Here is a 16,140-nt window from a genome sequence, read left to right as displayed (position 1 = left end):
TTTGTAAAACATCAGGTTTACGGGTGATTTGGCAGCGCCTCAACTGACAGGCAAATTTACAAGGTTAGCACTGAACCTAATCAGAGATAATCAGAAAACTCTTTCTCTCTGGTGTAATTTTCTGCTTAGATAGCTTTGCTATTATAAATAGGAAGAGCTTGCAGCACAAGCAGAGTAGAAGACTTCAGAGAGGTTTTTAGTAATCACCTTCCACTCAAATCACACCTACTCTTTAATCACGATTGTATCCTTTTCCATTTTATAGCCCCAGGAGTAAACTGAGGAGCTCATAATCGACACAGATTGGGAGTGAAATTTTAGTCCCAATGAAGCTGTTGTGAAGCATTATTAATTCATGGGGCCGAGATTCCAGTAATGGTCCTTCCCTCTGGATCCTCTGTTCTAATTCGAGGCAGATTTCTCCACCCTCTTCCTATTTCTCATAATATAGAGTAAATGCTCCAGTGCTTTGTTTTAATCAGAGGTGATCTAACAAGGAGAGAGAAGAAAGAGAATCAGAGAAAAACATCCTGAATGCAACAGGATTCCTAGCTGATTCTATGAGATGATGAGTTTCAGGTTTAACAACCTCAACCAGGTAACTAGTGCACTTTTCCTCACTGTAAACACTTCACAAAAATCTTTTCACAGAGCTGAAAAAAATGGTTGGGAATTTTATTTAATTTCACAAATTGCCCATCTTGCACTATCAGAAAGCTTCAGCTTTCAGTTTATGCGATCAGATCTCTGCAACCTAGAAAACCGTAAAATTGATTTCTTTGTCTAAGTACAAAGTCCTGCAAAAAAGACATAGTAAATTTACCTCTAGGAGGGTACTTTTCACATCAGAATGGAGCACTGCTAACTTCTTGCTCGGGCACATTCAGAGCCCGAGAGCTCAGCTCAGTTCTCCCCTGGGGGAGCCATGGGCAGGCCGGGAGCTGCTGCTGCACCATGGCACAGGAGCCTCCTGCCAGCACAGGAGGGGAGCCGTGGGCAGCAAGGCCGATTTACCCCAGGGAGGCCTGGGAGAAGAGGAAGCACTAACACTCATGCCTCTCTTGTTCTGAAAAACTTGTGTTTGCTCACCATTTGATTCTACACTTTGCTCTTTTCTTGGTCAATAATAGAGTAGTAGCACAATGCAGGGCATTGGCAAAAGATATTAATTCGCCAGAATGAAAAAACCAAATTTTCAGCAACCTTAATACAAATACCAGAAGGCTAAGGTAACAGTCTTCAAATGGTTTCCTTGCCCTCTACATTATAAACCATCACAGGTACAGCATAGGTGGGGAGAGCAGTTTGGTGGGTTTCCCACCTGCCCAATACCAAAATGCTTCATAAAACAAATTCCAAGCTTTCAAAAATAGACATGCAGGCAGAAATGCAGGCCTCTCCCTTAAAGCAGCAATTGAGTACTACACAGCCTGTCTTCCAAAACACAGCAGTTTTACTACTGTGAGGCTAAATCTTTTTGCCTATTGATTTATTTTTATAGGACATGAGTAGCACAAAGTCCGCCTACTCAAACCCTCTTGACACTCTCTGGTTCTTCTGCTTCATTATTTATAATTGCCTGTTGATGACAGCTATGCACACTGCTTTTTATGTGAAAAGACAATTGTATTAACAAATAACCACACATGCCTACACATTTTGAGATGTCATAACTCAATTGTCCTCAAAGGACAGAAAGCTAGATCGATGGGGTCTACAGTAAAAGTGACACAACTCAAAATGCCTTTTTGGTCAAAGTAAATCTAAAGAACCTCAGCAATCCTAGTCATGTGTCTTTCCTTAATGAGTCTGAATGATTATATGGATTAAAAAGAATCAGGTAACAATTTGGTTTCTTTCCAAATGAATAAATAAATAAATAAATCTCCCTTTTCGAAATATAGCTGGTTTTTATTAATTCTTAGAAGCCTACCTATGGGGAAAAATTGACTAAAGGCATGTATTTTCCATCTACTCCAATTCTATTTCGTATAGCTCTTCCTCTACATAAACACATCCACTTGCATAAGTGATTTTCTACACCTTACTGAGACAATAAACAAGCACAGCCTTTCAAATTCACACTTCAAAATTAGATAGCAAAATATGCATGTCCCAAAAAACATGATTGTCTCTCGATTGGTTTATGCAGGGAAAATTATATTTTTCCTTCTTACCGCATACTCTTCCATGTCTCTGTAATTGCTCACTGAGCCACCATTGCCCATATTCCCAATGTTATTAGCAGCAGACAACTTCACAACTACTGAGTTTGATTCAACATCACAGATGAACACAACCATGAAAGCAGCTTGATGAGCATCAATCTAACAATCATAAAGCAGCTATAAAATCACATTTTTATGTGCATTGCAATGTTACTCTTAGTCATTGAGGAAAAATGAATGTCACAATGCTCAACTAATATGCCTGGATTATTTCATCAGCTGGGCCACTGTGCAATACAACGTGAGGAAACCAGACTGCTGGAGTTTTTGTGGTTTGAGTAAACCTAGCTGTTCATTAGCAGAACTCGTGCACAGGGAACTCAAAGATGTAAGCTCCTAATGCTTTTCCAACTTCTCATTTCAAAATAATTAGCATTCTTTGTGCATGCACATGCATGAGTACATTGCAAGAGAGTGGAAAGGCTGCCCACTTGATGCAACAGAAAAACCCACAATTGACTCAATAAAATTCTATCACAATTGATTCAGAGAAGAAATACACCAACTGCTATTGGTTATCAACAAGGTCTCTCTTTTGGTTTTTTTGCTGCTTTGATAAAATGTGGGAGGGTAAGGTGGGAACGGGCAGCAACATCCTCTGCTCCCTGCTAAACAGAAATCAGCATTTTCAATGCACTCAATTAGCAGTGTTTTAGGTCTGTGTCAGATTCCTCATCAGACTTAATTGATTTCAGGCACAGGCCAATCTCACCATTCAACATCATTATGCAGAGGTAGGTGGTAAAAAGGAAAACATCTCTGATTAAAGAAAAGCATGAGGGGGAAGCACACCATTTACAAGCTGCACACAGCATTCCCTCTCAGAGAAATAACAGTGTTTAAAAACATTCTGAAGAGATGCCTCACAATCAAATTTCATAGGATTGCTCTAGAAGCCTCAAAATGGGAGATGTGACATTGGACCAAGCTGTGAAAAGGCACGCATCTTTATCTCAGGAGAGAACATGGGTGAGAGAAAATTCAGTTATGTTTCCTGACTTATTTCCCTTCCACTCCCACTCACAAAGGGTATTCTAGGGCAGTAGAGGAAATTGTGATAGTACATTTTAGAAAACAATACTTATCACAACCAGCTAGCTGAATTGCAGTTTGAATGCACAACTCTGTACACGTTGGTGGGAAGATTTGAGGTCAGCACTTGTCAGAAGGAAGGGATGTGCTCCCGTTCTCTTGGCACAAAAAGCATATGTTGCCAGCATGAGAAAACAGCTTTCCTGGCCTAAAGCCCACGCTGGAATCCCACGAGATAAAAGGCTGGAAATGTCCCTTCTCTCCCACTCCTTTACACATGCAGTTAGTCTCCAGGCCTGGTTTTGTGCAGCGCTAAAGTCTATGTTTATATTCATCCAAACACTTTGAAACTAATAAATGCAGAACTGTGTTTTGACTGACATTCATCTCAGTCCACAGAGCTGCTTTCAGCAAGCTAAAGCACAGCACACTGGCATGGCTGGCTCCACGGACACTGACATTAATCAGCCCACAGAGCCTGCAAGTGCCCAGCTGCAGGCACTAGCATATAATCATGATACAGATAATTATATTTTTAGCACCATCTAATTAAGCCCTATTTTCCTGGCCTTAGAGACAGCTACATGGTAGCCCCCCTGTTCCAGCTCCACCTCATTAATTAGAGACCTTTTCTTTCAAACAAGACTGGTGCTGTAGCCAGCAACACCAGCGCTACAACTATTTTGGGGCAAGTCATGTCACACATATAAGAACTTCACCCAGCTTCTAAACACTTTTCATGTAAACGTGAACAAATGAATAGCTGCTAGTTTTCTCCCTTATTATTCAACACAGGATGTATATATAATAATATTAAAGAAGCAAATTGCTATTACATTTGCTATTTACTTCTATCAGCTTGCTCACTGCTTTCTACTGCAATGTACTATCTATTTTCATCTTCTTTTTAACCTGTATATACTAAAAGTATAAACTACTTATAAGTGTCATTTTGACACACTAAAACTTAAATCACGTTTCTTTCTACCTTTTTAAAAATACATTTGCTCACATTGTATTTATACACAGTATCTTAGCAGTAAAAACAAGAAAAAAAGTTTTAAAACCCAACACAGCTGTGATCACAGTGCCACACGAATTTTCTGCCTCACTGAACCACAGAAGCATCACCATGTTCCTGCATTAGACCACATATGAGCAACAACTGTTACGGCTTTATCTTGGTACAATACTGCTGACATCCTCAATTAAAGCATTACATTCTTTATTTAGATACCTCCTGCAGCCCCAACCAGCACAGACGATGAGCACTTTTGACAGTTGCTACTCATATCCCAACACTTCTTCCCAGCTTCTGGAGAGATGTATAGCAAACATGATTTTCATCCAAATATATATTCTATATATATTCCACTTCTTTTTCTGGAACAGTAAAAACAAGAAGCTTCCTTGAACATTCACTTCGTCTGAGAAAGTACCATAGCAGCTAACTATTTTGCAGGTGAATCGGTCACTAACGGTGCAATGCTTGGAGAAATGTACATTAAAACACACAAAAATAATCCCACAGCAATGCTCAGAATTTAGCCCCTCTCCATCGCGGTGCTGCAAGTTATACCACCTGGGTCACTGGCGTGTGTCTGTTTCAGGTACCTTGTTTATTTCCTCGCGCTCCGGCACAAAGGTGAATCAAGCCCCAGCTCCAGCTCGGAGCCTGCCCCACACACGGGCGCGCTGCGCTCGGAGCCTTCACGGCCGGGGCTGCCCGGGGCCCGGAGCCCCGCCGGGACCAGCCCTGCCCGGCACCCCCGGCCATGGCCGGCACCGTGCCCAGAGAGTGCCCGGGCCCCTGGGGAAAGGCTCACTTACCCTGCGCTTCGGCAGCCGCACGCCTGCCAAGAGCCAGCCCAGCCCGGGGCTCGCCCACCAGGACGAGTTTGGTGCGGGCACCGTGCGCCCCGAGCGGGCCTCACCTGCGCCGCCGATGCCACCCGGGCCCTCCCGCTCTCCGCTCACACAAACCAGCAGCACATGGGGCCTGCCCCGGCAAAACCATCGATTTCTTCAAGTAACCCCTTGGGAGCCTTAAAAATGGAGCCCTGGAGAACAAGGTGCCAAAGCAAACCTCTACCCCGAGGGCAGCATGTCCTCTCCTGCCCAGCTGCTGCTCCCAAACTAAGTAAGGGCAGCAGCCCTTTGTAATAACTCTGTAATCCGCTCAGAGCATGGAAATTCAAAATACAAATCAGTTTGTGCAATACATCTTTATTTTAATTTTATTTTTTTAACCTTTGCAGTCATCTTGGAGTAATCATCATGTAAACAGTAGAATGGGATGGGATTACATTGAGTCGTATGCAAATAGTTCTAGAACACCTCAACGATTATGACAAGGCATTATAAATAAGTTCTCTTAACAATATATATTTGCCATTTTCAGTACATTAAAGAGCTGCCACTTATCTAGGATTAACTAGGAAGTAGTTTAAAGTGTAACCTCTGAGAAATAAATCTTCAATTGTGGAAGTCTTTCTAAGGTTCCCTAGCTCCACAACACCTATGTCACAGGTTAAGCAGAGGACTACTTGGGTCGAAGTGTTTTCTTTGTAACAGAGTTTTACTTGATCATTGCACAAAGCCCTATTAATTTCACTCCACCTTGGTATTTTGCAGAACTTCAAATAAAGCTTCAGTTCCATTCTTCAAGTTTTTATTCACCTGTATGAAACCGGTTTCTATCATTAAGGGTAAGTCAGATCAGAGATGGACACAGTAAGTGTTCTACCTTAACAACAGTTCACAGTAGCTCTAGCTGATAGACTCCCCCAATAAAGCATAGTCAAAATACTCTAATATCTTTGCTACTGTACATCCCCTCCTTGCTCAGATAACTATATATATTTATATATATTGTACCATATGTATGGTACTTCTAGAAAATGGAGATTATTTATATAAGCAGCCTCAGGCACATTCTTAAAACATTAATATCTGCAAGGCACCTCCCAACTCCCTTGATGATCAGTTTGTGGACTGTTTTTTTGACACACAACCAACAAAAGCTTGCTAATGCTGAATCAAATTATTTCAAAAAACCCCTAGAAGTTACCAAATACTTCAAAGACGTACCTGAAACTTTTTTAAATAGTGGGAGATTAACTGCAAATAGCACATAATCAAGTCAAATAATTTTCTTATTACTAGTATGTGTAATGCATAAATATATGAAAAATAAAATTCACAGTCATTTTTAAAACTAGAATTCAAGTTTGGCTAATATTTCTAAACTTTCATATGTATGTTAATTTCTAAATGTAACAGAACAGAGGCAGTATTATTAACAACAAGTACAGGTAAAATAGTATCAGTCAAAGTCTATGAAAGAAGTAAGCTTGATAGAAAATTCCTTTTGTAACCAATAAATACAGCCACCTGAGTGCATTTCCACAGGCTTTTCACTTAGGGGGATTCCAAATCAACTGCTAAGAGACATTTAGGAGCATTTTGAACGTTAACAGCAGCGGTGTAGCTGTGGGCTTTGCTTGTTCTGACCTTGTGAATTGCTAGATAATGAAGCAGAACTCAGTGTGTGGTGCATTATTTTTCCTTTGCATCTAAGCTGGCTTTTTCGCAATCTCACAATTCGGCTTGGGGTCAAGGGACAGAGATCAGCTGACACTTAACTGAGCAAAACCAATGAGTTTCACTTCATCAGGAATCTCAGTGCCATCACAGCCAGAGGCCTGCAAGTACAAACAGAAATGTTTAGTATATCGTGCTACAAAGGAGCATTTGACAGCCAGGATATAAGTTTCCCCATATCGCCCAGTCAGCAAACAGCTTGATTGAAGGAAAGCTTTCAGACTGCTTCATGTGGCCTCTGTCAGCATCAACCAATTTTATCCTTAATTTTAGCAAACTCTTGTAGTCAATATTAAAAATTAGGGAAAAAAATACTGGAAAATGGACACTGAAATACCCAAAATCTTTAAACCAAACTTTCCAGACTGGAGCCAAATTTGCTTTTTCATGGGAGTAAATGGTTTCCACTCATGAAGAGCATCTAATATACAGGTGTAGAATCCACTTTTTACCACTGTGCTGTACACAGCAAATGTCTCTTGAATCCAGCCAGCAAGTTAGTTTGGAATACCAAAAGCTGAATTTTTAAACAAGAAATTGAAACAGTCTACAAAGGGTAAATCCAAATATTTGCAAAATAACAGTTCCCTCCTGACCCTACAATTTAGTACTTAAAACATTACAGCTTAGATTCTTCAGTAAAACCTGTCACAAAACAACCTGGCACAAGTGATCACTTCATTTTTCATATATAACAGTAAGAATGTAAAAACACTTTGCTCAGGACTAAACTATTACTTTAGGTCTGTTTTAGAAAAAACATACTGGAGGCAAAATATTTTTATGTTTTGATTTTTAAACACAAAATTTGCTTCTGTAGGACAAAAGTGACGTTTTAAATAAAAGGGTTTAAATATTTTTATCTGTATGGTAGATTTGTCAAAATATTAATAGAATTGGATTAAAAAGTGTGCGACGCTAACTTACTTATGACAGATGCCTTCAGATGCTTTTGCATATCATAAAATATCCCCAACAGAACAATTGATTCACCCTACAAAAAGGCTTTTTTTTTTTTTTTTTTTTTTGCATTAGTAGCAGTTGCAGCTTTTAATAGAACTGGTTCATGAACATGCACCATAAGGTAAAGAGCTCTCAGACTGTGCATACAAGGAGCACTAAGTGACACAATACATTGAATTTTCATGAACAGAAATAAACTGTGTTGACACTTGTGGAAGCATTACATCAGGCTACTGCTTCAAATTTACTTTGAGTAGACAAAGAGAACAGAAGGTCTCTCTTTAGATAGTATTTCACAGCTCTTATTCCACAGAAGCAACAAGTTAAAGGTCTGAGATCATAATTTCTGGTTACTATTCAGATATCTGAATGGTGCTTGGATTGGGAATTTACCAAATAAATGGAGTTTGATTTTTTGCACTTAAAATTTAATGCTAAAAAGTGCAAATACTACTAACATTGTTCTACACTCTAGCTAGCTATCAATCTCCTCAGAGCCATGCTAAGTAACATATCTAGATGCATATAGATTGTTAAATGCCTTCCTTATCAATAAATACTATCTTATATCTATTTAATGCACCTGGAATCTATTAACTTGGACTTTGTGCTTAGCATAAATACAAATACTATATACAAACTACAACATAGAAGTATTCAGTAGAGACTGAACACACTCTTTCATTAATGGGGTTTTTTCACGCTTTTTCATAAGTGAGATCCTTACACAAAAAGCAAGTTATGCTTTGTGCAATAATTTTGTGTTTCCTTGAGCGTTTCCAAGATTATTTGTGTATTAAAGCAGCCTCGTTCTCAAAGTGTGGACAGCTGGATCCTACACGGAAGTTTTCATTCTGTGTTAGCCAAGATAACTAGGGGATATTTAATGCTATATATATTCTGCAGAATGACATCATTGTAAGAGCAAAGACACATTGTTTAAAAATATGCAAGAGGGAGAATTCAACCCCTGTCATCCAGGCATCTCACCTTAAAATTTTTCTTTACTATTTCGGTAATAATTAAAGACAAAAGTAGTTATGACATAAACTGTTATTTTTTCGCCCCAAAGATGAACATGCTTGCTGTTTGAATGGAAATATTATATACCAGCAATATATCAGCAACCTTTAAGCAAGAAATCTTGCTAAGAGATAACAAAGACCCAGTAGTGCATACAGATATGAAAGAGTTCTAATAGGCAACAATTCACTTAGCAACTTCACTATACAATACAGAAATAGACAGAAGCATAGCATATATTAAATTAATCCGAGGAGAAAAATTAGGATACTTCTTGTTATGGTCTTTCCCTGTCAAAATAGGAACTAGTGCAGGAAACCTAGGCCAAAAGTATGAGGAAGAAACTAAGGTTAAAAACTAACCTCCAGAATTCCTACCTATCCAGTGGAACTTACCTACAGCAGGGACAAAGACATTGATTTTGGATTGTCTATTAATTCTGATTATGGTAAGGAGCAGGATGATAGCAGCATTCACTCACTGGAACCCAAAATTCTATGTAACATTGACTAAACCCCAGCAATAAATCACCAAAAAATAGAAAAAACTATCCAAACCTAAATTTTAAAATGGATTTGTTTTCAACATATATAACCTGGATATTATGGGATATTACATTACATTACAAGCCTCTATTTTAAGTGTGGGAATGAGAGACCCAGGCTTCTGCAGAGCCTCTGGAGTATCTGTTATCTAAATACTCTTGGTGAGATGCCATTTACTACACAATAAAGCCAAGTCAGATGTTTAGACAGCAAGAGCACAGATCAGCTGCAAAAAGAAAGGCATCAGCTTCTAAGCTATATTTATAGCAAAAGCCAGAGAAAAAAAAGAATTTGAGTTACATGTCTTTATTCCACTACCCCAACCTCTTCTCACAAAGAATGTGGAAGTTATGAGGATTTTACTAGACTGTAGAGGAAAAATGAGTTCAAACGGGTCAGCTAAAATCCTCAGATCTGTATAAAGAATGACATGGGAAGAAGAGTCCTGAATTAATATATCATCATCAATTAGGTCTAAAAATGGCTCTCTGCAGCAGCTGCTTTTAGAAACAAAGCTGTGATTCTCGAGACCTACTTATCTAATAGACATTCAGTCTAGTCTCTCGTGTGACTGAGTCACTCTCAGCAAAAGGTACTTAAAGCTAATTAGTATTTAGATAACTAATAATTCAATAGCTTCAGGTATATACATTTTTCAACTTAATTTTAACAAGAAATGAAAACAAACACAGCACATCAATTCTGACTCAAGTTTTTGCAATGTAAATTTATTAATATTAAATCTATCATGCTATGATCAAAACTGACCAAAATTAAGGACCCATGGTTCAGTGTACAAAATGCAGCACAGAAAAGAGTCCCAAACCCCAACCCAGGGTCTGATGACATATATACAAAAGATAGAAGGAGGTGGAGAAACAGCAATGAAATACAGTGGGAGAAAGACCAACTTGCAGGTGTGGATGGTCAACTGAAAGAAGGTTGAAAAGAAGAACTAAGGAGAAGCAAGGAGTGGAGAAGGTGACCTGCATGCAAGAAAATTGGGGGCAGGTGTTTGAAAAATGGGAGTGGAACAATATTTCCATCAGCAGAGGACACTTCAGCGAGGGCAAAACTAAGGGGGTGGGGGTGAAGGAGTGTTAACCTAGCTATTACAGCTTTCTCTGCTTTACTTGTTCCTGCAATTCTTCCCAGGGGATTTCTTACTGCAGCTTCTCACCTAAATCTCAGACTTCCTCAGAACTTGTGTTACTGAACCTCCTTCCCCATGCAGTTATGGAGCTGTCCTCTCAAAACGGGGTTTAATCTTTTTCTCTAATATATGGAAATTTCAGACACTATCTGTCGACACATTTATTCAACAAAATAGCTGTAACTGAGATAGAATCCAGACTCTGTGTGAATATTGTGATAATTTATTTGTTTCTTCCATTGATGCTTTTACTTACCAACTTAAAAGTCAATGTTTTCAAGGCCTTTGGATCATCTACTATCTTCTGTAAGTTAGCAGCAACTGTAAAAGACAAAAAATATGATTTACAGAAAATTGCATTCAACTTCACATGAAGCCTTTTGTTGAATCTTCTACTTAATTCTACACAAATACATGTCTGTAAATTATCACTTGAATCATCTAACCACTCTCTAGCTGTTGTTTCAGAGGGCAGTTGAGCTGCCATAAATCCTATTTCCTTTCTTTTGTGGTCGCTGATACTTTGTTACTATGAACTGATTCAGGGGGATAATCTGCCTGAAAACCAAATGACAGAAAAAAACCAAAAACCTACTAATTTTTAGTTTAGTCTATTCCATAAACAGTTAACAGTCACACAAATGCAAGTGCAAGGAAGATGAGAGAATCACACAGCCAAGTACAAGTTGATGGCTGGCATGATTTATATCATGTTTCTGCTATAGCCAGGGTCACTATCAGCATCAGCTTCTAGCAGAACACTGAGCTCACTGTCCCCTCTAATTGGTTTTATGCATGTGCTTCTCTCCCTTTTTTTGGGCTGGCACTAACACAGACTCTAGGTGATATGTTACAGCTCACTAGGAAGAAAAGAAAAAAAAAAAAAGTTAAAATATGAGAGTGACACAAAAAGAGCTGATCTTCAAACTACTCTCTTAGAAAACATGATCAAGATTTGTCAAGTAACAGCAATAAACATTTTAACTGAATGAACAGAACTTGAGTGTCCAGAAAAGGAAGCTCTACACTGTAACAGAAATAGCAGGAAGGAAACAATTTACTCTTTGAAAACAGAGGAGAATGAAGGAAATTAATAAAGACTTTTTCTATCAAGACACGAAAGTTACATTTTTAATTGGTCTGTTTTAACAATATTGCTACCAATAATCTTGACCCAAAAAATCCCAACGTCTGCTTTCAGCTTTGTAGGTTTATTAAACTGGCTCCTCAACTTCTCACAGTCACAGATTCTGAACTAAATCAGACCAACTCATCAAGGGCCTTTGTTCAAGACTGATGTATGAGCACAAGATGTCACCAACAGGATATGAGTATCAGATAAATATTTCACACCTGGCAGAGCACTTTAAACAAGATTATAAAAAGGAAATGAACAGGTATTTAGCAGCAGACATTTCTTAGTACACTGACTTGGTGTGTACCATAAAGCAGAGAAGCAAGAAAGCAGGTGCTGCCCATAAATAACTCTCTCCACATAATCCATATGGTGGAAGATACACACCAAACATTTGCACGTTTCGTGTCCTACTGCTACAAACTTAGGTTTCTGCTTCCTCCATCTTCTAACATTGTGATGACAACATTTTCACTCCCACTGTGCCTGATCATCTGTGGAATAACAGAAATTCACCTCACAGGGGAAGTACAGTATCTAGCAAGGGAATTTAGAGAAGTAAACAATTAGGCCAATCTACCACTGTTAAATGCAAATCAGTTTTCTGTGGGTCTCATTTTCTTTATACAATTAAAATGGCATCAAGGATTATTCATACACGTGTAATAAATTTAACTGGAAATGAAAGCATGTTTTAAACTAAAAAGAGGACTTAAAAGTAAGCATAAGGTACATTTTGTAAAGAAAAGAATTAACCTTCACAGTTAAATGAACTCAACTACAGGCACTACAATAGGATGTCTTTCCATTTTTAAAGCTTGGCTATTCATAAACTTTTTTATTCTAGCAATTACAAACAGTTTTTATTTTAGTCACAAAATTCACTTCCACAATCTTTAAGTCAATTTTATTGCAGTACCTCCTGCCTGACAAAATACATGCAAATACATATAACAGTTTTCATTACAATTAATATTTAGAATCTTTGGAACATTCAGCCTCATATCTCCTGAAGCCAGGATAGAATAGCTTCAATTTTTTATGTTTTAAAAATTTATAAAATACGATCATGTACTCAAGAGCATCTCTGATTTATCCAAATCTCTGTAAACCATATCTTAAAAAAAGAACACATTCTCTAGCTGGCTTCACTGAAATGAAGACAGTGCTAAAAAAACAGATAGGCATTGAGTCCTAAATCCAAAGATTTCTAACTTCACCTAAATAAAATGTTACAAAAATACGAGCTTCAAGTGCCGGCATGTGCTGGCACACATGAACTAGCATACAGTTGGGTAAGAGGCATCAAGATATCACAGGTAGTATGAAAGTCTTTAAAAACCCTTCCTGCTGCTGATTGATTCTTTACCAGGGAAGAGATTAAAAATTCCAAAGAGTAAAAATAGCAAAATTAGATTTTCAATATATGTAAGTAGTTAATGTTAATTACTTTGTTGTTGTTGTTGTTACTTAAACACTGTATCAGAAATGACTGGTATTTTAGATGGTTATCATGCCTCAAGAAAGCTGAGAACAGTGCTCAGGAAAAGGCTACATGGACACAATTTTATTTATTCATTTGTCTTAACTTTTAATATGAACTCAAGCCAGAAACTTTTACATATTAAATATGCTATTTTTGTTTGTTTTTCTGATGGACCATAGCTAGAGTGGGATGTGTAATCAAATAGAAGATTAGGAGGATTTAAGGGAGAAATGTCACATATTTTCAGGTTATGCTTGAAAATGAGAGAGCAGACCTATAAAGAGTCCATAATATTAGAATACAAGTTTACAGTACAAATAGTCACACCTGCAGTTTCCTACACAGAGATCTTTTCAATTTTAGTTGTACATATTCAGCATTTTCAAGTACAACTAGCATTTCACCTCTGACTTTGGTACTGTGTTTTACATTTTCTGGCCTTTACAGAAAGGCAATAGAAATAATTTAGCCAAAACAATGTCATTAATCACAGTCAATCAAGCCACCACAAATGCAAATCCTCCCAAAAGCCCACTCCTTCTGCAATATCTGAAAGCATATGTCATTATATCCAACTAAGAGCCAAGTATTTGTACATACTTATGTAGCAAAACCATACCATCCTGCTGCTATCTTTTTCATTTTTCTAACTCCTTGCTTTTGTTTTGCTAGGTCTTGCCCTTATTTAGACCACAAGGGCAAAAATTAAAGGCAACTGTCTGAATTTGGATACCTAAAGTCAGTATTTCAGGAAACTCTAAAATACGTTTTTTTTAGTTTTAGGGATGAAACAATCATTACTGTTTTCACCTCAATGCAAGCCAAACCTTCTAGGACCTCAGCAAGTACACAGCTTTGGATGGGTCCCTCTGCATCTAAAATGTTTAAGATCTGGGTTCAAGTGGTAACTGAAATCCTTTGGAGCCTGATGAAGTCACCTAAGGAAAACATAACCCACAAACTGCAGGTGTCCATGGCATCCCCAGTTCCGCTAACTTCCACTGGAAACAGAGCCTGCAGCACAGGCAGTAGAAGTCATCTAAGCAGGAGAAAGTCCTTCCTGAATGCCTGCAGTCCCTTCCAATTATTTCTCCAGAAGGTTTGGGGATCCCATACAGTGAAGACATCCTCAGAATTATAAATACAACAACATACTCTACAGTTGAATACTCTTCCTACTTTAAACGCAATGAAACTAAGCTATCATTTGCAGTAAATATCACTGACTTACCACTGCTGTAAATACATTTCTAAAGATTTAGGACTATTACTAAACCTACACAGTTTGGACCATTAGGTAGGCAAATTTCCCCCAAAGACACCAAAAAATTCATGCCAGGCATACACTCCGGACAGTAAAGAATGCTTTCACTTACAAGCAGTTGCTGTTACTGTTCAGCCCTATGCAGAATTACTGGTGACTTCAGGCAAGTAAAAAACACAATTATTTTTAAGTGGATCTATTAGGCTTTATTGATAAAACCCTTCCCCAGCTACTGGATTTAGGCATTCTGGGAAATTATTTACAAGGCTGAGACTCACTAACCTTCCTAGTACAGTTCACATGCAAAGTTCTAATTTGGTTTAAATATGACAAATAAGACTGAAGTTTCTAAATGCTCAGTTTCTAAATGAACTCAATCACACCTGCAAACAATAGTGAGGAAAACAACCATCCCATTCTCACTACCTTTTCCCACCCCATAGTCCCAAAAATTCTTGTATTGCAAGTTGGTGAACAAAGTCAATTTAATACAGAAACACGCTCCCTAAAGTGAAGTTTTGCACTAGCACTTTCTAGAAAGGCAGGAATTTTTTTCTCCACTGATACTTAAATTATTTGGAAAAGTGAAGAAAATTGTAAAATATATGTCTCTTTACACCTTATCTCTAAGTTAAGTATACTGCAGTTCCTATTGACAGAGCCACTTTTCTTTGAAATACTCTGAAGTCATGCCTTGGATGTTGTACTTGTGAAATTCATAGATCAGCTTGCCTGCAAGCAGTGCTAATTGATAATTAAAATCCTGTTGGGAATTCACTGTTTTTATAAGACCTAGATATTCTATACTCAACTTTTATTTCACAGAGTGTTTTCTCAATATGTTATGGCCATGCACCTGTAAAAGTCAGAAGAAGAAATATGAACAAGAAAAAATTAAGTGGTGATGGAAAAATCTTTGCCAGCAGTAACCTCAGGTAAATAGAGTATACTTCAGATCATGCCTTGGAGCAAAAGCTCTCTTCAAACATTAGCAGCAGTTAGAACAAGAGGCTTTTTGTTGTTTACAACAATAAATGAGGTGCTGTTGGCTTTCTTCAGAAGGCTTCTGAAGGACATGTAATCAACTTACACACCACAAATCATTCCAGGTTCTTTTGCAGGTTTTGCTCAGTGACAAATGGTTGTGCCACTCTGACAAAATAAGTGTCTGCACTTGCAGAACATGCAATAGGAGAAAAGGTCAAACCCAGCATATAAATATACAGAATATAGGATGCTAATTGCAGATGGAATAAATAAAAAACCCCACATAACTAGAGGCTTTGGCATGTATATAAAACAAATAACTTACTCTTTGCTATATTACAATTTTGGCCAATCACACAAATGACAGTTTTTAAATTAGTGATTGATATGAGGTAACAGAACAAAAAAAGGCCACCTTCAAGATCTTACAAATATAAGAGAATAACCACACTTTGGGCAGTCTCAGAAAGCTGTTTTGGTCTTGTGATGTGACAAAGCTCTCTTTCTCTGGTTACTTAAAATTCTTAACACGGCACAAAATTTAACCCTAATGGCTTCTGAAGAGGGAAAACTTCTGGAAAAGTTAAAATTAATGAGACAGTAAATAAAGCTATATGAAGTACAGTTAAACTATTTCCAGTACAATGCCCACCCAGCCAACTAAGTCAGAGCCATCTGGCATAAACACAGACACAAGCAGAATCTAAAGCTTGAAATGATA

General features: G+C 37.9%; 1 protein-coding gene across 4 annotated transcripts in view; it reads right to left on the bottom strand.

Annotated features, from left to right (window-relative positions):
- Positions 1-5,470: 5,470 nt before the first annotated feature.
- Positions 5,471-16,140, bottom strand: part of STK39 (serine/threonine kinase 39) — an 84,080-nt gene continuing 73,410 nt past the window's right edge. For all 4 annotated transcript variants that reach the window (XM_088168087.1, XM_014890905.2, XM_088168088.1 and 1 more), the window contains 2 exons: positions 10,804-10,868; positions 5,471-6,964 (listed from right to left, as the gene is read on the bottom strand). In XM_088168087.1, the coding sequence (XP_088024213.1) occupies positions 6,890-6,964; positions 10,804-10,868 (140 nt within the window). In that variant the 3' untranslated portion in view covers positions 5,471-6,889. The remainder of the gene's footprint in view (positions 6,965-10,803; positions 10,869-16,140) is intronic.

This window comes from Sturnus vulgaris, chromosome 7, assembly GCF_052056855.1.
Source record: "Sturnus vulgaris isolate bStuVul1 chromosome 7, bStuVul1.hap1, whole genome shotgun sequence".
NCBI lineage: Eukaryota > Metazoa > Chordata > Aves > Passeriformes > Sturnidae > Sturnus > Sturnus vulgaris.
This window is presented reverse-complemented; position numbering and strand designations above follow the sequence as displayed.